The 26,290-nt window shown below is 30.0% G+C and overlaps 1 protein-coding gene across 3 annotated transcripts in view; it reads left to right on the top strand.

The window, feature by feature from the left end:
- LOC148606714 (RNA-binding protein Musashi homolog 2-like) overlaps window positions 1-26,290 on the top strand; it is a 104,538-nt gene that overhangs the window by 71,580 nt on the left and 6,668 nt on the right. For 2 of the 3 annotated variants that reach the window (XM_088545650.1, XM_088545652.1), the window contains 7 exons: window positions 13,315-13,397; window positions 14,127-14,205; window positions 16,839-16,898; window positions 17,729-17,818; window positions 24,637-24,876; window positions 25,544-25,719; window positions 26,055-26,112. In XM_088545650.1, coding sequence (XP_088401776.1) covers window positions 13,315-13,397; window positions 14,127-14,205; window positions 16,839-16,898; window positions 17,729-17,818; window positions 24,637-24,876; window positions 25,544-25,719; window positions 26,055-26,093 — 767 coding nt within the window. In that variant the 3' untranslated portion in view covers window positions 26,094-26,112. The remainder of the gene's footprint in view (window positions 1-13,314; window positions 13,398-14,126; window positions 14,206-16,838; window positions 16,899-17,728; window positions 17,819-24,636; window positions 24,877-25,543; window positions 25,720-26,054; window positions 26,113-26,290) is intronic. The other variant, XM_088545651.1, reaches the window with a different exon arrangement.

Genomic DNA, 26,290 nt, shown 5'->3' with positions numbered 1-26,290 from the left:
TTAAATTTTTGGACTTCTTAATACCCTGTATTATTGCTTTTAGGTTTAATTTAGCGATATTTCTCTTAATCTGAGTTGTTTACTCTTTGATAATAAGGCTTTTTCATCAAGATTGAAGACCTTGGCTGTAATTATAACCCTTTAGGTCATACTTCAGCTAAGTTTAATTTTGTTAATGCTGTTTTTTGCTATGATTGGCACCTCTTAAGTGAAGTGGCATAGATTTGGACCAAGGGTTGTCATTTTCATTCAGAGTCTTGTTTAATATTGACAGAATTTAATACAGAAACATGATATAAGATGGAATTGGGTTCTAATGATATTGCTAGGGATCATGACTATGGTATTGGTTTTTTTCTAAGAGACATCTTTAGTATTTGTTAGTACTTCTGAGAATTAGGTCCCAAGATTTAAAGGTTCCTGCAATGAAGAAAATAGAATTATCTTTGGGCATTTAATGGGACTAGGAAAACATTTTACTTGATATCATAAGTTAATTGAATCTTAAACTATTAACTTTAGATTTGTGTTCAAAGTTGTACACAAGTTTTTTTTTGTGTTTGTAGATTTAACTTTTTGTCTTATTAGTGTTTGGTTACTTCTCTTCAAATAAATTTTATAATTGTCATTTTCTTTTACATTTATGTAATAGGACAGACTCATGATTAAAATCTATAGTTCCTTACATCATATGAAATCAAATCGGTTCCATATATCATATAAAATCATAATAGTGCCTCCTACACCAAAAGAACTGATTTAAAAAGCCATGCACTAAAATCCCTAATGACAATACTGCTCTACTTTTAAGACATTTTCATCTTTTAAGAAGTCATAAATTTCTTTCTTTTAAAAAAATGAAACATTAAAAGAGATCTTATATAAGAAACAAGATAATGACACACTCTCCTGGCAGCTGTAAAATTGAATGCAGACTTTAGAGATTATTTCAGATTGTAAAACTGATGTTCTCAAAGAACATATAAATTTATCCTTTTCAGATAAAAATATCTACCTCATGTGCGATAAATATTAATGTTGTGACTTCCTATTGCTTAGATTTGATAGTTTGTAATTTGGTTCTAGACGCTGCTCTCTAGAGATGGAGGTACAATCTACACAAAACTCGATGAGAATGATGAACAGGGCTGAATTATCGTTAAAAAACATGAAGATTTTATGATAAATCGAGTGATAAAAATAGACAAGAAATTGATTTCATCTCTGTTAGAATCTCTTGGCAGATGAGGTGCTTTTCTTTTTGCTTACATCATGGAAAAGTCATTTGGTTTTTAGAAAAAAACCAATGATTTGCTGCTTTAAAATGCAGAGCATTAACCTTGATGTGTAATCCAAATATGCTGTTGAACTGTACAGTAAAACTTCTCTGAAACTTTGTTTGTTGTAGGCCAGAATATTGTGTATAACTAAAAAATTTTTTAATTGTTTCTGATTTTACTGCCAGAACATTCATTTTAAAGTACATGGCTAATGAGGTCAGGACTGTGCTCCTGGTTTTATGTTTTCTCTGAAGAGATTCAGACATTCCCCTCCATATGATGGCTGTTGTTCTTAAGTAAACTTCCTTGACTTTTAGTCATAATAAACACATTTTCTTATAAATAATATGGGATCATTGTTAGTTCTTAATCTTCAGAGGTGGCCAATATTTCATTGACTTCAAGAGAACTGTAGACAGTTGTATGATTAGAGTTATCTACCCTTAGAGTGTGAACTTCCTAGTACTGAATGTATGTCAGTTTCCATAGTAAAGTGGTATAAAGTATAAAAAAATGATGGCACAATAAATGAGAAATGAGTTTCTATTAAACCCTTGATTTCTCTTATTAACCCAAGAATTCTTAATATCAATTCATAGCATTGTGTAGAAGCTTCCACATGACAAATTGCTCCGACAGAATGCATTATGGGAAAGCGATTTATTGCACTTGTATATAGGGTCATAGATGAATATTTGTGGCTAGGTATTTACACATCTCATTATTTATTATGTGCAGTTGCATGCAATTGCACAATAGCAGTGCCATGTTTCAATTATGAAAGTATTATAGTATAGTTGCACATTTCTTTGTTTTTAACATTGTTGAGTTTGTGGAGTCAGTGGAATGAAACTGAACATCTTTTCAGGATGCTCTTTTAACTTATAATGAAATGTTCAATTTTGCTCTTATGAACTCTTAAATCGTTTATTAGTTGTTCTTCAAAGAGCATTGGCTGTTATTTTATTATGTGAGAATTATTTAGAAACCTTTCATTGAAAAAAGAACTATGTTGAGGAATTATTCAGTATTAAATTAAAATCGAAACTTTCAATTTCTTTACGACATTTACTTGAATTGAGAGAATTTTAAGTGCACTAAAACAGAGGTCATGGGTAAATTAAAATGGACTAGAATTCTTTCCTTTAATGTTTGAAAAAGAAAGGTCTTTTAGTTTATTTCTAACCATTACAGAAGTACATGTACATTTATAAATACCTTTGCCAATAAACATATGGAATGTCTGCAAAAAATCTTTCCACAAAAAAATCTTGAAGTGAGCTATTGTTATACTATTTATATAAATGAGAAGCATTTTTGTGATGAGTTAGATATCTCTTTGAGAATCTGCAAGTTATTATATATTTTGCTTTGTTTGGATAGCACCATGTGTTTGGCTCGTGGGGATGTAGTGAACTTCCGGAGCAGTTCAGTTTAAGTAAATTTGTCAAGCAGAGGCAGTGCTGCTAAGTAGAGTACTCTTTCATAAACGATCTGCTGAAAGCCCTCGTATATACAAAAAAGCATTTTAAGAGCCAATTTTAAGAAACTACAAAGACACTACTTCTTGGAACATGTAAACCCTCTTCGGGCTAAATAAACATTGAAATTGCTAATGATGTGCTTATGTCTTTTATTGTGTTTTTTTGAGTATATGAATCTGATGAAATAGTAAAGGCAATAGGAAGTCAGGGTTTTTGTTCTTGATTGTTATAGCGGTTCACTTATATAAACAAGCTGCATTCTTTAACTTTGACTAGTATGCCAAAGGAAATACTTGTAAACTGACCTTTGGATCAACTAGTTGATTTGCTTAAGATTTACTCTATTTATGCATCATCTCTCTACTTTTTCCATTTAAACAGAATTGAATTTGAGTAAGTTGAATGCATTGAGTATTTTGTTACAAGTCTTTCATTCTTTAGTCATCTGTATAATAAATTGTAAAAACTTTACCAAGTTTTGAGTTGGTTTCTTTATTTTCTAGTACAATGAACTTCTGCACAAAAAACAACATATATATATATATGTAATGTTCTTCTGCACAAAAAACAACATATATATATATGTAATGTTAAGCCTCTTTTAGTAATGTATTGAAAATATGAAAATGTGTTTCAGTTTGTCAATTTTGTAATTAATTCTAAAATTGAACTGTTGGTGGTATAGTTCTTGCTTGGCTGTGTTTTCAAGAAATAAGCTTTTAATAATGTCGGAATCTAGAGCATTAAGACTAAAGGTCAAAATCATTTTTTTTCATGGAATTATACCTAAATTCAATAAAATGTTAATTAATTAGGCTATTTTCTACTTTTTAAAGGAAGAAATGTGGTTGTCATTAGAATCTATACTTTTTTTGTAAATTTTTATGGTCCAGAAAAACATGCTTTATTAGGCTAGTCAAATATTCCTAATGTAAGATGAAGCATTTATTTCCTTCTTTGAGAAGAATGACCGTCAGTGGAGATAATAAAACAATTATTGGTAATTGTTTAAGTCTGTAAATAATCAGATATGGGGATAATTCTGTCATTTTCTATGTTATTACTTGCTGTCTTTGGGGATGAATAAAAGATTGAATGCGTTTGTTCCTGTTATTGAATAAGAGAAGGATGACATCACATAGGATCTTTTAGAACGAGATGACATTGAATGCTTTTAAAATAGTTAGATAAAAAATTTTGATTCCTTTCTGTGTAGGCTACTGTCTTCATACTTCAAAGTGTTTTTATATTTACAGAACAAGAAGTTGTATACATGTTATTTTGTTGGGAAAATATTTTGCACTGGAGTGAAATGGTTGTAAATCTATAAATGAACTTTTAACACCATTAGATATTTCTACTGACAAACTGAAATGAAAAGAATTTTTTATCAAATATACCATTAACTATGACAGTGATACAATGAATTGGGCGTAAGATATTTCTCCTGACTTCTTTTTGCTTTTTAAATTGTCCAAGGAAAGGATTTTGATTTTCATGAGTTGGAGGTCAGACAGTTTGCTTGACTTCTTTTTGCTTTAATCATCCAAGGTTACAATGTCATCACTCATGAGTTGGAGGTCATGGTTTTGTGCATGGCAAGATGGCAGACTGTTTTCTGGACAGTCTCTGTACTAATGAGCCGCTAACTCTAATGGAAGTAAAATGCTTTGTTCATTGCTCTGATGCTTACATGTCATCATTTTTTACTGATCTACCTACTTCAGTTACTGCGCCAGAACTAATGGATGGAAATGTTGTAGAACAATAGTGATAAAAATTTATTGGGAGTGTTGATGATCTAAAATGTTTTTGAAATTTTGGCAGATAACTTTTTTTATAGTTCAAATGGACTGGAAAGGTTTTTGAACTGTCAGATATGTTCAGAAGGAATATTTATGGATTGTCTTTTCTACTAAACAGAAAAGGGAGAAATTTGTACACAGACAAAAATTTCCTCCCCCAACAAAGAAAATGTAATAAGGTGAATCAAAAACCTACCAAATTATGCAAATCGAAAGTACATGTATTATTATGTTAGAAGAAGACTGTACTATGTACCTGTATAGTATAATATTTTGGGGCCAGATGCAGCCTGATTTGTGATATGAGGATTTCCTCATTCATTGAAGATCAATGGATATTTTCATCCTGATAGGGTTGTTGTCTTTTTGACATCTACACCATACCTATTCTCATTATAACTTATTGAAATTATGCTATGCATTTAAAGAGGATATTCAATTTGTGTTCATGGCATATAGTAATGAGAAAAATACAGGAGTAGTGCCAACTCTAATAAAGGAGAAGGTTCAGAGTTTTATTGTTTTTGTACACATAAGTGTTTACACCAGCTAGTTTGATTAGATATAGGAAAAAACAGAAAAAAACATCTCTTCATTGTAGCACCAACAAAATTGCCTTAATGACGAAAAATCCATATAAGTCTCAAAATTTCTGCATATTTTTGACGGGATTTATGAAAAACAAATGTGGAAGCATGCATGTTCATTCTTGATCTTTATATACATTGCAGAATATTGTAAGATACAACATATATGTAAATATTTTAGACAAATTAGACAAAAAACATCCGAAAATATGTGCAAAAATGTGACAGAATTTAGGATTTCGCTAATATGTGTTAATTTTGACCACTATTAGGTCAAAAACTTCCTTATGTCACGAAAATTGACTGAGAGGTATTTATTACATCCATTATCCTTTAAAAGAAACTTATAAGTATAGACCAAAACAAGTCATTCCAAAACGTTGAATACTGGGGCCAAAATAGGACCTTACAGAACCTATTCCTTTTAAAATTTTTAAAGCAAAGGACACAAGTACTCTTTCTATTTCAATCTTTCATGTGTTATTTTGGTAAGAGAATATGAAGCATTATCTATTTTAGAGTTTTGACTACTTGGTACATCTCAATTTTAGATAACTATAAAATCCAATTATATAAATATTCACCAGCTTACTTACAATTTTGATAGACAATAAAATAAAATAGAATAAACATTAAAATTTCATCATGGAGTTTTAATGATGTTCTGATAATTTTTTTATGATCTTAAGCATTTATCTTTGGGGAAAATCTCTATGCTTATTTATTGGGTGCTATCAGAAAAAAAAATGCCAAGTTTTATCAGTTTTGCCTAAGTTTCTTGTTGATAAGATGGATTTTCCTTATCTTGAATGATAAGAATTTTATCTGGAATATTTTTTACTGGCATCTTCATCACATCTTTAAGGGTTCAAGGGGGTTCAGGGCAGGATGTCTGAGTCATGGAATTACAGTTTGGTAGCTGAGAAATTTCATTAGAATCACTAACTGGAAGTGTTGACTTCTGTTCTCTGAAGAAAAAAAATCTTATCAAACAATTAGCAAGAATATTTTTTTGTTACTTCCTTTGTCTAGTTAAATATACTTTCTAGCTTTCTACAAAGTACTGAATTCTTATGCATGCACTCTAAAGTAAGTGTAATTTCTTAGAATGTGTAAATTGATTTGCCTACCTGGAATAGATTAGTAATGGGTACTTGTTATTAAATCTGTCTTGTACTGTTAACATTTGGTGACATCAATTTTTCTATAGACTAGAACAAACTGTAATGCTATCGTAATTACAAAATAAATAATTTTCCCTTGATGACTTGTGATGTTTTCTGCATTTTATGCATGGAGGGGTGACTGATCTCTAATTATATCACCAATTTGTGCTAATTACAGAAGAAGGAGACAAAATAACTAATTGCAATAGTAAATAGAAAACTGTCGTAGTATTAGTGGAGTAATTCTTGTAGTATTAGTGGAGTAATTTTGTTCATTACTCCATGTGTAAACAGAATTAGGAATCTTAATTGTAGAACCAAGTTTGTTTAGGTGACATGCACTTTTTCAATAATGGGATAAATATTCTGTAATTATCTTGGCTATTAATACATTGTTTTCTGATTGGTGCATAAATATTCCCAAAGAAATGCCTGACAATTTCTTTTTGCCATACTGGATGAATTTTGACAAGTTTTAGGAGTTGAATCTGCCCTATTCTTAGCCCTCAATTATTGATTTGAGACTGTTGTCTATTTTACTCTGGCCTCACATACCTGAAGTTTACTCATCAAAGGCCTGAATTTATTCAAGACCTTTGGCTGGTCCTCACATTCTTGTACCAGAACAATAATCATGTGAATTTTTTGTTTAACATGTTCAGTGCATTTGTCTGTCAATAAAATTTTCACTTATCAAGTAATTAAAATCTGTTATGAATTTATGTATCTTTGAAGTCGTGGCTGTTAAGCTTAAAGAGAGATATTATATCACATTTGCCAGTTTTCAACCATATATGGCAGAGCCTGTAGAATCTAAAATTTCATATTTATCAGACAAATCCATCAAGCAGACAAGAGGAAAAGATACTGAATTAATGACCTACTTCACAAACATCATCCATTATGATATTATAATTTGATAAGAAATGTTGCTGCATGTTTAAGGTGCGTTTGATAGACTTCACACTGGGTGCGTTTGAGTTGCTCTCCAGAAATAACTAGAGTCTTATCATTTTAAGTGTTATTCTTGTTGTTTCAGACTTGAATAATGACTTGGAGATTTTGTTTCATTTGCATGATTTATTTATTCAAGATTTTTGTATATTTATGAGGTTTGATACATCTTGATTGCACCTGTGTCAGATCTAATTTTGATTTAGTAAAATAAACTTCATTTGAAGACAGGAAGGTGAGATAATTTGAGAATTTTGCACTGATGAGCCACAGGGCATGGGCAGGAACTTGTATCAAAGCACTTCAATCATTAAGTTGGCATGATTCAAAACATAACTTCATTGAAGCCTTCACATCAACATGTCCAGGGTTTGCTTTATTGGTTTAGATAAGACTTGAATTTTGTGGAAGGTAAAGCTTTAAAACACGAAATATTCTGTAAGGACAATACTGTTTTGGTACTTTTTTTCAGATATAAGTTATATCTTATAGGAAAGGAGATGTTCAATTGAGAACAGCTTGCCTTAATTTCTGTCAATGCAATGAAGACGTTATTTAGTTTTTAGTGTGATTTCTTGATAATAACTGGTGTCTTCAGTTTTTATGTGTAATCTATTTTATTTGGTTTGCTACATATGTAGATCGTCTCTTTTTCTTGTGCACATTTAGGCCATGTTTTGGGATTTTGCTGTCTTTAAATTAACCCTCTGCTGATGCTTTGGTATTTAATTTTTTTGTTGTTGATATTAAGTCCCTTTATAGTAGTTTATGTTGAAACTCTTGTCTCAACCAAAGATTTTCTACAGTCCAGGGGTTCGTTTAAGCTAGGTTTCACCATACTTGTTATTCTAGGGGTTCGTTTAAGCTAGGTTTCACCATACTTGTTATTCCAGGGGTTCGTTTTACCTAGGTTTCACCATACTTGTTAGTCCAGGTGTTCATTTTATCTAGGTTTCACCATACTTGTTATTCCTGGGGTTCGTTTTACCTAGGATCACCATACTTGTTATTCCAGGGGTTTGTTTTACCTAGGATCACCATACTTGTTATTCCAGGGGTTCGTTTTACCTAGGTTTCACCATACTTGTTATTAGCATCTGCTCATAAAATAGAGCCAGTTATTAAACTTTCCTTTATTTACTGGCCTTGTGGCAAGATCTTGTTTTCTACAAATCTCTAAATATCTCACAAAGTTCTTTCTGTGATATGCAGTAGGCACACAAATATACAATTAAAGGATCAAAGCCAGAGTGCTTGAAAAATGGCTGACTGATTGACCTTGTCCAAACCAAATGCTGATTGCCCTTGTCCAAACCAAACAGGGAATTTTTTAATAGTTTTAATTAGGCTTTCCAGAGATTTATTTGTTTTTGTAGAAGTAGTTAAATGTTGTTTGATTGGGTTGTTTACATGTTTTAGGCCCAAATGTTTACATAAATATGATCAAGGAATTGTTTGTCGCTTAACATGGTTGTTATGGTTACATGTTTTATGAAATAGTCTTATGATTAATTGTGCAGTATATGATTTCAAATGTGTCATTCCAACTTTCTGATAATTTTGTCTTAGGTTTTTTTTGGTATTCAGGTCTAATAAGTTTGTAAGAAGTTTGATATTTCTGATTTTGTTTTGAATTCAGAGGGTTTAGTATGCAAATGAGTTCTTATCAGTATTTTTATTGTGAATTGAAAATAGATCATTTGTTAAGTGTCTCTATTGTTGCTAACAGATAGGAACAGAAAAAAAAATCCTTTCAATTGATATTGATGAACTGACATCATTTCTTAGCGAAGTGACATTTGACATTTGAAAAATATCATTCTTTGTGTCTTTTAGGTCATTTGCTCCATAATAAGCAGATCTCACATAAGATCAAACGAATCAACGTCTAAGAGTTTTTTTCTTCCTAGTTGTTGTACGGTTTGACACATGGTGACTTTATGATCTGCCGCGAATTAAATAAGAAATCAATTATGATGACGAGTCTAGGAAGATTTCTACGTGGGATGTTAACAGGAGAATTTCCGCAGAATGTGGATTTATTGAATCTTTTGGTATTTTTCTAAGTATTGTGATAAATAGCTTCAAGCATACTAGGGCAATATTGTGATATTAGAAGGAGAATGTTCCAATAAATATATAAGGCCAAATGTTATCTGTGTTTAGTAATTTTGAAGTGGTGAAGTTGACATCTAATTGTCATTTTTCAATACTAGCTGATAGGCAGATAATCAAGTAGGAATTTAATCAAGTCTGTCTGATGAGATGTCACAATACTGGTTCTGTGGAAGGAGATATTTTGACAATGATTTTTCCATTTACAATGCAATATTTTAGGTATTACACTGTTTAGGTGTTGTGTGTTACTTCTCCTAACTACATTAAGTTATTCTTGATCGTAGAAAAAGTTCTTGAGATTTAAGCATACTTGTAAGCAGCTATTATTAGTTATATAACTGTAGAATTGTAATACTTCCTTGTAGTAGGTTTAAGATGGGGAGAAATTGATTTAAATCATCTGTTAATTTTCATATATATTCCATTGTTATACTTTCTTTGACAGGCTGTAATATACAATGGTATAAGACATCCATTCCTATGATTTTACAGCCCCTTGGGATGTGATATGGTGTGGAATTACATTTTGTTCACACATTTAGCCTGTTTTTAGTATCAATATTCCTTATCTTCTTATTCCATTATTGATTTGTGCTGTCATTTTGATGTTCCTTCATTATCAATTTGTAATTGATAATCTAGTGGTCAAAGAGAGATAACTCTAATTGAAATGTTTTGTTTTGTTCTAGTTACCAAAACATTGATGGAAAAGATGTGTTTTGTTGACTGGGGGTTTCCACTTATTTCTTGGTGGGAAGGTAGTTATTGTTTGGGATCACTGTTTAAATATTATTTTTATGGCTCTAATTGTAGAAATAAAAGTCATAGGTTACGATATGAATCTATAAATATTTGTAGTAATGATACAAATATTTTTAAATAGTGGTTAATATGGGGAAAGAAAGTGTTTATACTTGTTTGTAACTAAACATTAGTTAAGGAAGATGGTTGTTAGAGAGAGATCAAAGAGACTATCTGTTTGTATCCTAACATTATATGGAACCCTGTCTCCATGATACATGTGTTGGAGATACCATTGTAAATATTTCCCGGCTGATTTACACCTTTGTTGGTTGTTTCTCTTGATTTCATGATTTTGAAAAAAAAGTTACATTCTTGTAATAGGTACATTATTCAGTAAATGTAGCGAAAATTATTGATAGAGTAGAAGAACATATAAAAATTTTACAATGATTTGTTTGAATTTTTCAGGACTTGTATAATGCCTCATGGAGGATTTTGGCAGAAATTTATCGGTATATCTCATCTCTGTAGCTAGCGACATTAGAATTATCTTAATCAATTGTCTAGCACACGGCTAGCTTTTACGTTTAGTGAATGGTCTAGGTTTCCTACATAATGATATTATTTTGTCTCTGAAGTTTAAGGAAACGTAGTCACTATGTCTTTATATTGGAAACAAAGTATTTTTAGCTCAAGTAGGATTTTCTTATTGAACTATTTTTGCTGAACTTTTCACCAGTAGGTAGCAGTAAAATCTGTCATATCTGAAGATAGTTTAAGATATGGTGGAAGGTTCTTTGCACTTAGGTCATAAATAATTTTCACTTTTTGGTATATTTGAAATCTTACAATTTCTTATTTTCTACTCAATTTTTACACCACTTCTTTAAGATAATTGAAATAATTATTTTTATCATAAATATCTTTATTTATTTACTAAAAATCAAAATATCATTTTAATGCATGTTATAACTATTATCACATTGTAGAAAATTCTATCTAGGAGTTATCTCCCTTTGACCACTTTACAAAAATATTGTATAACATTAGTTGCTGAAGAATGAACTGTTCAGTAGATGTTGTGTTTGCATGGCTGTAAATGGACCATCTTCTGTATTGGTTCAAGTTGTGTAGGCAAAACAACTATATACATCTACTTGCATGCTTGTAAATTAGGACTGTATGAAAGATTCTTAAACAAAATAGATTTGTTCTAAAAACTAAATTTCAGATGTAATTTGGTTATGTTGAGTTAACAGAGAACTAAGGCTGGAGACAGGGAATCAGTGGAAATGGTTCTTTGTTTCTTTGCTCTTTGTGAATCAGTCTATATTTTTGAAACTAAATGAAACTTTAATTTTTATCTTTGTTACATTTTTGAATTACAAGTATCTGCATATACAAATAAAAAAATAACATGTTGTAGATATGATAATTGAGGACACATTATTTTTAAACTAGAAAGAAATACAAGTTGAGCTAAGTTACAATAACATTCAATTACACATTGATGCAAGTATAAATAAAGTCACATTGAACAGCAATGTCTGAGTCCAAATATTTAGTCCAGGTGTCTAATGTCTATTGAAGTTGGAAATATCTAATATTCCCACTGCAATAAACATGCAGAAAGATACAGAAGGATATGCATGTCAATTGTCTTCTTTTGACTATAAACCTTATTAACATTATACTTGAAAAAGAATAAATGTGTAACTTTGAGGCAAAGATAAGATTGAAAACATGTGACATTTATCGATGGAAAGAAGTCCAAGGTGTAAATATCTTCATTTCTGTTTGCTAATTTAATTTACTATCTTACCAGTTCCATGCGCACACAAGTAGTGAAAATTTACAACAGTAGTTAAAATAGCCAATTGTAGCAATGAATAGCCTCTTGAAAAATTTAAAGTAGCACTTCATTCAAAGACCAATAGACACATAAATTTCATAGGAAGGATGTTAATGGTCTTTAAGCAACTTTATGATTTTGTACATGAATATATTTATGGTTTTAAGTGTATGTAAAAAGTTTACATTTTAGGGCACATTTCATATATAAAACTTTTATAGGAATAATTCAAAGGAAATTTAAGCTTTTGTTAGAAATTCTAACTTTTTTAAAGCAACTAATTATTTCATTATTTACTGGTATGTTTCAATTGTATATAAAGATTGTATTTATATGGTATCCTCCATGTTACAAACAGCAATAAAAATAACACAGATTCTTTGAAACTGTTTTCCTATAAATTCAGCAAACATGTCTGAACATCTACTGCTTGTTCAATGTCTTGAAAGCCTTTAACTTTTAAAATCACTATCAACGGGTTTTACCAAATAAACATTGACATCCGCTGAACAAAGACATGAAAGAGGTCGAGAATAAAAGAAAGATTGACTGCTTAGATCTAGCGGTTATATTTAAATATTTACAAATTTTAAGACTTTCTGAAGTAGGTATTGTAAGACTGTAAGAATGGGTTTAGATTATTGAAAGGAAACAAGTCCTAGTTCTGAATTCAAAATATTCAAAGCGTCAATCTATATATCTATGGTGATTTGTTCTCTGGAACAAAAGAGAAAAGACAGAATAAATTAATGAAATTTACTTAGTTTCAAGGCTTTAAAGATAATAATTTTTATGTTTGAATTGAGAATTTGTTTTATGATTTGAGTGAATATATAATTATCAGTATAAACAAAAAGAATACAAACTACTGGGTAGTAAAGTACATGTGGTTTCTCAGTGGGAAATGATAAATTTGGTTTTATAAAAAGTTATAAAATATTGGAAACATGTGAATCATTGAACACAGTTCACCTAAAAAAGAATAAATATAGCCGAACACCATAGTGTTGTTCTTGTACATGAATTCATTGTCTCTTTTTAAATACTCATACACTTGTTATGTAATATATTTAGAATCATGTAATGAACATGATAGAGTGAGAGTAAAAAATACCTTGGATTGTAAATCAATCTTTGTAGTGTGCCGGTAATTTGAAAATATCAAAAAAACTTGTTGTATATCATTTTCGTGTGCAGTCAGATAGTTTAATTTGAATCTTCCCTCCATACTTGCAGCAGACCTTTATCAAGAGTTTTGTCCCTTTTCTTTCAGGATAATGACCTTTCAATGTGTGTTTTTCTTGATATCTCTCTTTTGTTTTAGGATTTGGTTTTGTCACATTTGAAGATGAAGATGTGGTTGATAAAGTCTGTGAAATTCATTTCCATGAAATCAATAAGAAGATGGTAAGATTTATATTTAACTGATTTTCAACAAATTCATGATTTCAGATTCTTAACAAAATGTTAGATTTCCGTTCAAAAACTTGCAGTCCTAATGAATTATGCAGAAATTATGAAATTATAACAAACTATGAATGTTAATACCCACCAATATAATTATCTACTTCATGTCTGCAATACCTTTGTCTTGATAGCTACGCAGTGTGTTTAAGAATTTATTCTATATAATGGTACTTCAATTTAAAGAAATTGACATGTTCTTAAATATAAAATAATGCTTCATGATTTTAGAACATGAAGAAATATAGTCTGTGAAGGTTATGCAGATGAATTCAATATAGGGAAAAGGGAAATAACCCTTATTTATTCCAATTTTGTTGACATTAAGCATAGTTTCTCAAAGAGACAGACTTCGTGCATGAGGTTTTCCATAAATTTCAAACATGATTTACTTGTTATGCCACAAAAAAAAAGAAAAAAGTTTTTAGTTTGAAGAAACCACTGTCATAGCAATTTAAAATTTTCAATATTATGAAAGTAATATGTAACATCATCAGTGTCATCGTAAAAGACACATTTACTCTTTAAATATCAAAATCACAATATGGAATACATATACTACCAGTGCAGTTTGAATGGTTAAACAATAAATCATAAGTTCTTAAAATACTGTCTTTGAGAAAAATGGATGAGAATAAAATATAGATTGGGTTCTTTATTATTTTTTTTCAGGTTGAATGCAAGAAAGCACAGCCAAAAGAAGTAATGGTGCCAACAAACTTAGCAGCTCGTGGCCGAGGAATAGCTCGGGGTATGTGTCAACATCAGGTCACATGATCACCATGCGATTAGATGTTTTGTAGTGTGTTCTACTGTAAAGTGATGAGTGAGAAATTTTGTATTTTAAAACAAAAATAAAATTTCGAGGGTTAATTTAATTTTTATTTATCTTTAATTTTGTGCCTAAATTTCTCACTCAAGAAGTAGAAGTATATTATATTTGTCTTTCTTATAAATTTTTTATCACGTCACTGTTGTGACTTTTCTTGTCACATACATGGTCCAGTTTGCAGGAAGGTCAAATTCTGCAGCATTTTTTGCCTGGTTTAAATAAGACCAATATTAATAAATTTTACTCAAGCTATCACAACAAAAAGGTCCAATCCAAAAAAGAAAAAAATATAAGACATTGCATGAATTAGAGGTGTTGGTATTTTTAGACTGGTATACTGGTTTTGTTCAAGGGAGGCAATTTTGTGTGTAAATGTAGGCAGGGAATGTGAATGAAATGTACTGGTACCCTCTCTCATGTATTTCACAGATTTTGTGCTGCCACCCTGCTTCTCCATTGTGACACTATTTTCAAGCCACCATGTTGAAATCTGGAATTCTGGGAGTTTGATTTTTTTAAAAATTATGATCCTAGATTTTAACACTTTCAAATTTAAGTTTAAATTGTTAACATTTAAAAATACAAATGTTTTTCTTTACAGTTTGGAACTTTAATTATTGGGGTTTAAGAAATTAGAATTCTGGATTTTAAATTGGTTAAATAGATGGTGGCAATGTATTCAGTAGAAAATAATTAATGTGTAAACGGAAAAAAAAAACTTGTGTGATGTATTTGTATAATTAATGTACTCAATAAATTCTTTGTATTTTAGCACTAATTCATGCGAAAAGAACTCTAATTAATAAATATATATATTAAAATATAAAAAGCATTAATTTGCGAATAATGTTTATTTATACTAAAACTTTAAATTGAGTTGTTAGAATCATAAGCTTATTAATTGCAAAGCTTGTTCATTTTTATCATTATTATTTTCTTGAGCTTCGCTATTTTATATAAATGCAAGAAGTTATTGGGTACACAAAATTTAAATGTCAGATCTTGATCCATTAATTAATTTGAGACTCGAACTATTGTAAAACAAAATTAAATGTTGTTGTTTTGAGAAAAAAAATCAAAATTCAATTTTATTTCAGTATTCAGGGCTGTAGTTTTATTTTATAATGGGGGTGGGGTGTACTCAGGGATCAATTATCTAGGGGACAGGGATGAAATACTTATCTGTACCAATGTCATTTATTCCAAAAAGAGGGGTGGGGGAGTGTCCTGCTCCCTCAGTACCAGCATTGTATTCAGACACACTTTTTCCTGAGTTTTGTCTGTCTTAAAGCAGAATTATTCTTTTTCATTTCTGATTTTTAGTTCAAATGTTTTGGCTAAAGAAACGCAATTTACATACATAAAAAAATTCCCTTGAAGTTAAAGGTTTTTATCCAGGGGATAGGATTATAAACCACAGAAGTGAATCCCCCCACTAAATAAGGGGAAGCTAGTTTGGATGTGAAATTTTCAGAAGGGGGTTTTCATTCTCACATTCTCCTTGACTACAGCCCTGGTCTGTCTTTTTACACAAATAGATCTGTCGTTATTAACGGTTTTTATTTCTACGGAGATTACATGTTAGCTGTATTTGTTATATAATTTGTGAGTGCACATTATCAATTTAAAAGTGTCTCAGTGGCTACAAATTTCCAGTAGAAGTTTTATTTTCAAATTTTGGCATAGATTTTATTGTTGTACATGATATGCACCAGTAGAATTAAAATCACTTGTGTAGATTTATTGTTAGATTATCTAAACAGAATTTTTATTTTGGAAATATTTGAGCTGTTTACTTGGTAATGGTAGTTGTAGTAGTTGATTAGGGACAGGAAGGTGGACAGGGGGTCACTGGTCTCATTTTTATTTTGATAAATTAATCAGAAGTATTAAAAGTATTTTATTTTATTTTTTAGGAGTTTTTAAACATATAAAATAACTTCTGACAACTATTAAAACAGTTTTGAATCTCCTGTTGTTTCATTCCCAATTTACTTGGCCAATATAAGTGACTTGAAAAATTAGAATTACCTCCCCTTTGATTTCCCTGAAGTAAACAGCTCATGATTTTTTTATGTGTAGATGAACACTTTAAAGTTATATGGAAATTAACACTGAGGCTCTTTACAGTGCTGATTTTAGCAAATGACACTTATATTTCGTGGATTAAGTAGACTTCATCTTAAATACAGCACATAGGATTTGGTTTTGAATAACTTCATATGCTGTATTTCTATGGTCATTTGTATTTACTTGCTTTTATGTGAACAAAGCACTAAGGGTTTATATTTCAGCTATTTCTGTTTAGAAATCCTCTAAAGATGAAAACAAACTATATATAAAAATCTGTGCTGGCTTCATTGACAAAATTTGAACAAATCTTATAAAGAAATTCTGTGTTGGCTTCATTAGATTGAAACCCTATTCTGAAAATATTATTAGTGAGCAAAGAAACACATATTGTCATTTGCTAAAATCTGTACTTGTGTGTGTGCTTAAATTTCTGGCGCCACTAAAACTGATTATCTTTCCCTTTTCTAATCCTTTCGTAGTGACAGAAGATGGCGAAATTGTTTGGGAAATACCAAGCGACATGGTCGTTCCAGAGATGTGTAAGTCTTTTCCCTGGTCATGTGATCTTTCTACAGATTGACTGAGTGCTGTCTGATTTTGATCCAGTTTTGGTTTCTTTGTGCTGGTTAAGTTCACGACTTTTCACCAGCATGTTAATATGTTGACAAAAAGAACTTCAAATTGTGATGCATTACTTTAATATCTTTCTCTCTACTTTTTAATTAATTCGTTTGCTTTCTCAAATGAAATATTTTAATGAAATTTGTTATTTTTCCATTCACGCCATCTGCTCCTATCCTTTTTGCTGTTGAACTTAGAAGTTTTGCATGCTTAAGATTTATTGGTACTGTTATTTATAGCTGTAGAAATGTAGATGTTTTAGATGTATTTTTTTCCATTAGTGTTCTGCATGTTTGCACAGAGAAAGCAAGAAGAAAATTCGTCCAAGATTCAAGGTTGAACCGGCCTTCCAAATTCTACATTAAACTGTAATAAGACAACTTTGAAAACCTGATTATATAACATGTTTAATGAGTAACAATAGTCACTTTCATCTACTTCTTTGTGGCTTTACTTAAAAATATGAAAAGTGCATGTCACAGTATTTTTTTTTTCAGTGCATAATTTCTATGTTGATTGTATGATGGATAAATTTTTTTCAATGCAAGATATTTATAAATAGAAGTTTTTTTTTTTGATATTTGTTTAAAAAAAAAACTGCTGTTTCCTGCTACACAACATTAATACAAACTTACCTCATTTGCAATTATATTTTTGTGTATTAACTTTGAAATATATTTTTTGAATTGTGGGAAGAATTACATGACTCTTAATAAACAAATAAAGTGTTTGTTTCTCTTTGCTGCAGGTCTGCTTCCAGGGACTATCCCAGCTATGTATTCTCCTTATGGACGTGGTTTCCCGACTCTTGCACCAGCTGGCTATTATTACCCACCAGGTATGGAAATATTAGAATTAGGGCAGTGGTATCCCTTCTAAACTCCTCAGTTGTTTTCAGCCAGGCCTGAGATGTTCCAAGTAGAACTGCTACATGGCACAATTTTATGAACAGAAGTGAAACTAAATATGGATGACATGACAAGATGAAGATTGAAAGTGTTGATGTAAAAATGTGAAAATTTACCGATATTAACAGCATTTATTGAACATATTATTGTCTCATACTCTGTGTCAATTATTGTTGTTGGGTGAAAAATTCAAATGAATTTGTTTCTGTTGACAAAATTTACATTCATCTAAAAAATTCATGTTTTTTGTATTTGTATATAATGATTGAAATTCTTGCCAAATGTAAAATAGAACACCCCCTTTATGTAAGCAGTGATTTTTTTTATCTGTTATTGACCATATCATTTCAGAACTAGGACGTATTAAAATATTAAGATTAAGGCGATATTTTTTTCAAAACACTTAATTTGAATAAATACTGACCTAGCATTTGCAAACTAGATATATGTAAAAATATAGTATTATTTATTTTATATTATATATAACTCTGTGTAATATATTAGCAAATACGTACTTATTTATTAATTAATTTATTTATTTGAAAATTAGCTTTGTTTTAGCATTAATATAAACTTTATAGATAGCAAATCAGCAGAATTAGATTGAATTAAATTATTTTTGTTTTTAAGAATTTAATTTATCATATAATTATTTTAATAAATAGTTATTGAAATTTTAGGTGATGAAATTGAAGCAATAAATTCTATGATTATAAAATATTAATAAATACTAATGGCGAATAGAAAACTACCTCAAATTATAATTGAATTATTTTGGTGTCAATTTCTTTTTCTTTTATTTTAAATAATTTAACATTTTATTTAGACTATCTAAACCAAATGAGATTATACAGTAATACAATATTAATGAGAGCTGAGCCATAATATCACTCCAGACCTTCTAAAATAATGCAATAAGAATTATGAAATATGATTTAATGTTAAGAATAAGAAGTTTTGGAAATATTAACTTGTGAAAAATTAAATATTAAAAAAGGCCCCTCTTATCTTGAGGAATATTGAAATAATGCTTTAATTATATAAAATATGAAATATTGAGCTAAATTGAGTTAAAAATATGATTAAAATTCCAGCATTACCAGACCAAGTCAAAACTAAAAATATAATATTTTATCAGATAAAAACAGAAGCAATATTAAGTCATTTTGTTGTTTTACAATCAGTGCCTTTATTTTACGTTTTATGGGTTTTGAGTCAGGTCATTTTTATCCTATAGATGTGATATTTTAACAGAATTTTTCAGTATTAAATTTTGAAGAGAACCATATCTTATTGGTTTATGTGTTTTAATGGGTCTGTCTCCGCCAGCATGATTTATCAGAATCATTTCATATTAATTATATGCAGCATTTGAAAAATCAAAAAAAATCTCTTATTAATTTATTTTTTAAGAAATTAATTCTTTATACTGAATAATTCTTGGTTTTAAAAATAAATAATTTATACATGTACCTAGAATTTAAAAACAATTAATCAAACTTTATTTTGTTTTAAAAAATGTCATAATCTAAATTTAAATAAATAGATAAATGTAAGAAAAAAATAATGGTGGAGACTGCCCTTTATAAATGTGATATTTTATTCTTATATTAATTTGATACAACAAATTTGCCATTTGGGTAACCATTGCCTGGGAAAATAGAGTTGCCTGTTCAATGTTCGGAGGGTTTTCAGTTGACAAAACTTTGTTATGAAATGAGCTGAAATGGTAAATTTGTTTGTTGAATATATACTGTTGATTTCAAAATATGCAATTTTTATCAAATCTTGAATAATTCATATCGAAATATATAATGTTGTTGACTTAATGTATTGTAATATTCAGTGTAAACAACTTTGTATCGTGTTTTGCCATTTGTATTTTGTACAATGTACGTGTTACTTAAAAAATTCACACAGGAAAATTGCTCTCATTAAATTTCATTCAAGTTGAGCTTCGCATGAATTTCACACTAGTTGAGTTCCATTGAAATTCCTATGATTTGAGTTTTACATGAAATTCAGGTGAGGTAAGCTTCCAATGAAATTTACATTGAGTTGAGTGTCACATAAATCTCTTGTGAGTTGCGTTTTGCTTGAAATATCTTAGATAAATACTACTTATGAATGTATACTAGTAATGCTTTACAAAATACACACAAATTGTGCTCCTAACATTGACATAATTTTTATTGAAAATTTTTTGTGAAATACACAATTTTTTTAGTGAATTCTGCAGAATATATTAGGTTTTTTAGTTTGAAAATCATAAGAATTTTATGTGAACAGGTTTTTCCTGTGTAAAATATTGTGAAGTAAAATGTGTCCAGTTTTGTAGCATTTTAGGGATCTCTCTGTAAATCCAAATGAACCTTACCATGTATTATTTTTTGGTTGATATTTTATGTATACTCCATTTTTATTTTTACCATTTACATGTGCTAGAAAATTGTTTGCTATCTTTTTTTTCTTCTTGATATTGCTAGGTGCTTTTCAATGTGATGCAAAATTTGATATTTTTTTTCCTTTTTCTCCATTTTCATTTTATTTAAGTTGTATATTTTTGAAGTTTTATTTATTCATCATTACAAAGAGTTTCTCACTGAAAGACCAAAACATATGACCATGGCCATGATATTTTTGTGCAATTGCAATTTTTTTAGTTATGTACAATAAGTTACCAAAATTATTATCTGTCCACATTATTTACTATTCTTCATATTTTCTAAGAAGTTGAATTTATCAGGTGCCAAATTTAATTTTTCTTAAAAAAATCATATTTTTGGTTGACATTGTCAGGGAATTCTGTTTTTTTTTTAATCAATGGATGTTTGCAATATTAATCTTTACCAAACTAATGAAAGAATGTAGATCTAGATTTAGTTGAAACCAAATGTAATAGAACTATCCCGTGTTTTATTTGAAATTCTTATGAAGACAGAGTAATAATAATTAAATACAAATTTAGAACGTAATTATTTAGCATTGATGTTACTATCTTCACAGGGTACTGTATAAACATATTTTCATGGTTGCTAATTTTTAGCAGAATCTGCCTGATGAATAATTGTGCTGATATTAATTTTTACTGTTTGAAAAATAATCAAGTGTTTCATAGTGTAAAAATTAAGTTTTGAAAAAAATTGGGTACATTATAAAAATTAAAATGTTTATAGCAATTATGAAATTGATAAATATTTCATTCAGTTGATTAACAAAACAGTGGAATATTTTTTTTATTATTATAACATGGAATTTTCACACATTTTACCTAAACAAAATCTAGAAAATTAGGTTGCAGTAAACATGTGATTTTCAAGTACCATTAAAACCCTGTCCACTGATAATAACTTGAGTCCTATTCTACATTCTTTCAACTGATGGTAAAGGCAAAAAGTTTTGACAAACAAATGCACATTTTATGTGCAGATTTTACAAGGTCCCTAACTTAATGTTGTAACCCAAAACTTTATGTTGTTACTTTTAAAATTTTATGGAAAAACTACATGTTGCACAAATTTTCATGTGCTATGTATACTACTCATTATCTTGTATGATTGGAATGATATTCAATAAGAATAAACATTTTGTTACATACAACTTTTTACACTTTTAAATATTTTATCTTATTCCCTCGACAGTTTCAATGCATAGTGTTGTTTGGGTTCGGAATACAAAAAAATATTGGAAGCAAACTTCTTAGGTTAAGTTTATACAGTCTCATACAGAAGCCGTAAATAAACTTCTTTCCATATTTTTAAAAATGAATCAAAAAGAAAGGCAAGTTTTATAGTTTTGAATATTTCATATTTATAAAAAGATAACTAAATATTTCAATGAGAAAGTAGAAACTTAGTGTTTGGAGTTTGTCATTTTCAGTTGGTTAAAATTTCCAATAAGTAAGACTGTGTACATTTATACCATGCAGGGCTTGGAACAGCTCTAAGTTCCTCAACTGGGGCGGCTCTGACACCTGGCACTTTGGCAGCTACCCGCAGTGCTACTGCTGCATTACGGGGTGTAGGACGGAGTGTTTTAGGTTTTCCGTTAGGCACCGCGGGTAAGCACCAATGCTGCGCCACCTAGTGTTACTCTGTTGCTTAAGCTTATTTTTCCCAGCATTCAATAGTATAAAAAAGTGTATTTTGTGAGTTTATTTGTATTGTTTTTCGTATTTTCTCTCGTACATATTGTGGAGTTAAATACCCTTACAGAGTTATTCCCCTTCTCTGCTAGCAAGATAACTATGTACTATTTTAAAAGTAGCTGTGAAAATTATAACACTTGCTTAGTTTTTAATTCACTGTTTATTTTCTATTTTCTTCCTGTAGGGATTTTCCTAGTAATAAGTTTTAAAAATATTTTACTTTTAAGAATTTTGACAATGAATTTTGTATCTTTTTATAAAACTGTGTAATTTACGAAAACAATATTTCAAATGTGACATTATTGAAACAAGAACAAGATATGTCCATGTTAAATGTAATTAGTTTAGAGTGTGACTTTTTGAAATCAACAGAAAGAGAAAAATGAAAATTGCAGTGAAGCTAAAGTTCTTTAGTCTGTAGTTATTATATTGTATTTGCATATGTGTGGTATTCAGATATTATTGTGTAGCTGATTATAGATATGTGTATATGTTTGTTATGAATGTGATAGTTACTTAATCTACAATTTGTCAACTTGTTTTATCATTCCATGTTGAAGGTTGAAAGTGCAGCTGGATTCTCCCATTTTTGACACTTATCAACAAAATTTTGTCAAACTTTTTATGATAACTGGTTGGCTGTGTATTTTTTTTTATTGTTTGTAATTTTTGATTAATCATGTGTTGAAATGTTCTTGTTGAGAAAAATGATTACACCTTTAAATTTTCATGATTAATAAAAAATATTTAATAATTTTAGATACAAAATAATAGAAATTTGAGTATAGAATTGACCGTTATCAAGAAAATATTTGTTACACATTTTTTTTTCTATCAAGAATGGCTGTATACATTTCAACATGGATTGATGGAGGGCTTGCTTGATTTGTATATGTAGATAGATGTCAAAATTATCTTTGTGAAACATGGGCCATAATTTGTCTGAAACCTTCACCATTGATGTAGTTATATAATCTTATTAATCAATTTACCAATGAACAGGGCTGATGATTTTTATAGAAAAGTCTAAGATAGTTAATATTTATATGACTGAAAATTTGTATTCAGGGTTTGGCCTCTGCAGTCATATTAAGTTTCACCATGCAAAATATTTCATGAGAAGTGATATCTAGATCTAGAGTAACAAAAAAGAAAATACTTCAAAGTGCTACACAAGATTTCAAGTGATATTTGAATAAAATAAGAAAGATATTATGGAATCATTGAAACAATTGATACCTTTTTTCATTTGAATTTTCAAATTGAACTTGAACAGTTCCTGTGAATGTTTGAAATTTATTTCAGCTGCAGGATAGTAAGAAAAGTTAAATGTGATTCTGTGATTACATCTACTAACGAGAAGCAGAGAACATAAGGCAAGGGAGACAACTCTGTCTTATAGAAATGTCTCCTGTCTTTGACCTAAACCTTTCATATAAAAAAACAAAACAGCTCTGTTCATTGGATGCAATAATTATGCATGTTTTTTACAGCTTTGATTGAATTGTTGTCTTTGATGATTTGACCTTTGAACTTTGATAATATGACCTTGAAGTGATTCTGGCTCCGCTGATTTTGCATGCAACTGTAGAAAACCAAGCACACACGGAAAGATATCAATGAAATTCTGCTTTATAGAATTCGATGTTTTTATTTTCATTAGTCATTAGTTATGCTTTTGGTAGTGTTTTGCATGTAACAATACTGACTTAACGAAACTTTAGTTCTTAATTTTTATACTGTAGATTTTTCACTTTCGGCAGTTTTATTATTTAAAATATAAAAATAGAACAAAAAACTAACATATATGTTTTGTAGCCATATCTAATCATAAGAAATACTGATAGATAGATAATAGCAAGGAAAGTTACTAAATTGGAATGCTAATTTTGATGTTAGCCAAATATAGGAAAAGCTTAGAAATCTTGGTAGTTAGAGAGCTTGAATTGATCTGATGTATATATATAGCTGACCTTTTGTTGTGTGCTTGTTTTATTCTTGTTCATGCAAAACCAGGGAAGCCAAGTCTGAATATATTATTTGACATTTCTCTCCCATATCTTGCATTTGCCAAATATTTAAGTTTGGAAAGCCATAATGACTGTTCCGACAATCTAAGATTGGGAACCATGGTGGTTTTGTCAAAGTTTTACATTTGGAATGCCATGGTGGGATGAGATATGTCTGGAAAGTATAGGAATGTGCAATTATTTTTATAACGATGGTAACCATCAATTATAAATTCATATTTATACATGAATCAAAAGGGACTCCATCAAATACAAAAAGGATAAAAAAAATACCATTTATCCAGAAATTTACTAAATGTAATTTCTACAATTTTGAACAATTTATATTGGTATAGATTGAGTCTGTAGTTATCTTAAAAATTATTCCAAAAATTAGTTTTAGACATCTGAAAAAAAATTTAAAATTTTCTTTTATGTATACTAATAGTATGTAAATGTTTACATTCTAGAGGATAAGGGATAATAAAATTAGATGGAGGTCCTTTAAATTCTACATGGTATTTTATATTTGACATTTCCTATGCTTGTAAGAGGTCACAAATGTTAAGGAGAAATATTCTCTCTTATTCAGGCTTCCCTGGTTATACCACAAGTTATCTTGCTGCCCCCTCCCCTGCCGGTGATCGCCATGCCTCACCAACGGCCATTTACGCTACTGATCTAGGTGCTGCCCAAACTAGTCAGCTGACAGCAGGGGGATTACAGATTCAACGTAGCGAGCCGTCTCCACAACCAAATACAATGACTACTTCTCCATTACAACGCGTCAGTGAACAGCTGATTAATGCACAGCGTGCACAAGGACTCTCAGGTATGAGGGGATCTAATGACAGAAAACCCGAAAAAATGAAAACAAAAATTTCCCAACTTGAACCTCAAGATGAAATACAAACAGAAAAAAAAGAACATGAAACTTGTACCAATGTTAGGAATTAAAATCCAAGCAGGATTGAAAACATTGGGTACAACATTGAAATATTAATCAATAAAATCACCCACAAGAAGACAAATTTTTCAGCGTACACATAAAAGAACATGAAATAAAAATTATGTAATGGAATCCGACAAGATGACAGAAATAACTTTTCGGGAATTCAAAGACTAGTTCATATTAAGTATTTGTGACAGCAGGTAGGATATATCGTACTTGTAGAACTAGTATACAAACACATTGTTTGAAGGTGGATAAACATTTTCAATACAAAGAAGGACAACTTAAGTTGGTATTGTAAATTGAACATATATACTGGTAACCAGTTTTAAAGCTACAAGTCCAGTGTGTATAAATGTACTATAATCTATGTGATTAAGATTTTATTAAGTCTTGTTTCATTAATTGTTCTATAGAGATCGTAAAAGTCATGTTAAACTCAGAATTAGAACGAAAAGCATTTTATGTCTTGTTACATATTGTGAAAGAGCAACTAACCAGGAATTATAAACTTTAAGTATTATTAAAATAAATTTTTTTATTGTAGCCATGCTGAATGGAATTGGGGCACAAGCTGCCTTTCCCGCAACTACCTCACCAAGTCGAGGACTACCACTGGCTAACAGCCCTGGTCCCTTGGATATCTACAACAGCCAGGACAGTCTGTATCTCCAGGCAACCAGTCCCCAACCAACAGCCCTCAGCCTGGGACACAGCCTAGCTGTAAGATTTACTAATCATTGTATATAGTCTCCCTAGGTGTTGTTATGGTCACATTCTCATTGTATATAGTCTCCCTAGGTATTGTTATGGTCACATTCACATTGTATATAGTCTCCCTAGGTATTGTTGTGGTCACATTCACATTGTTATTGTTCATTTACATATACAGAAATGTTTGAATTTTCTTCAAAATATTTTATGCTTTGTATTTAACATTCTGAAATTTCAAAATGGGTACCGTTCGTATGACAATTGCTTAGAATGATAATCTGAGACACAGAGTATCTTTTCTGTCTTTTTCCAAGCAATAAAATATTTTTGGTTTTATCTTTCAGGGCCAACTTATAGCTACAAGTTTCCAGAATGGATATTAGTGACAAAGGTGGAAATATGGTGAGTAGAAAATTCAAGTTTCAACTGGTTGACTGCTTATATATAGAAACCACTTAAAGGTTTGAAGTATTTCCACATTTTCTTTTAGAAACTAGGAACACAGAAGGTAGGAGTAGCGTCCAACTCTGGATTGGTACAGTGAGAATGACATTGTTGGGGGTTCTTGGGACAGCCATAA

The sequence above is a fragment of the Perna viridis genome, chromosome 9 (genome assembly GCF_037379345.1).
Source record: "Perna viridis isolate PV_CMFRI_1.1 ecotype Kerala chromosome 9, ASM3737934v1, whole genome shotgun sequence".
NCBI lineage: Eukaryota > Metazoa > Mollusca > Bivalvia > Mytilida > Mytilidae > Perna > Perna viridis.
Note: the sequence above shows the minus strand (reverse complement) of the source record. Positions and strands in the feature narration are given on the sequence as shown.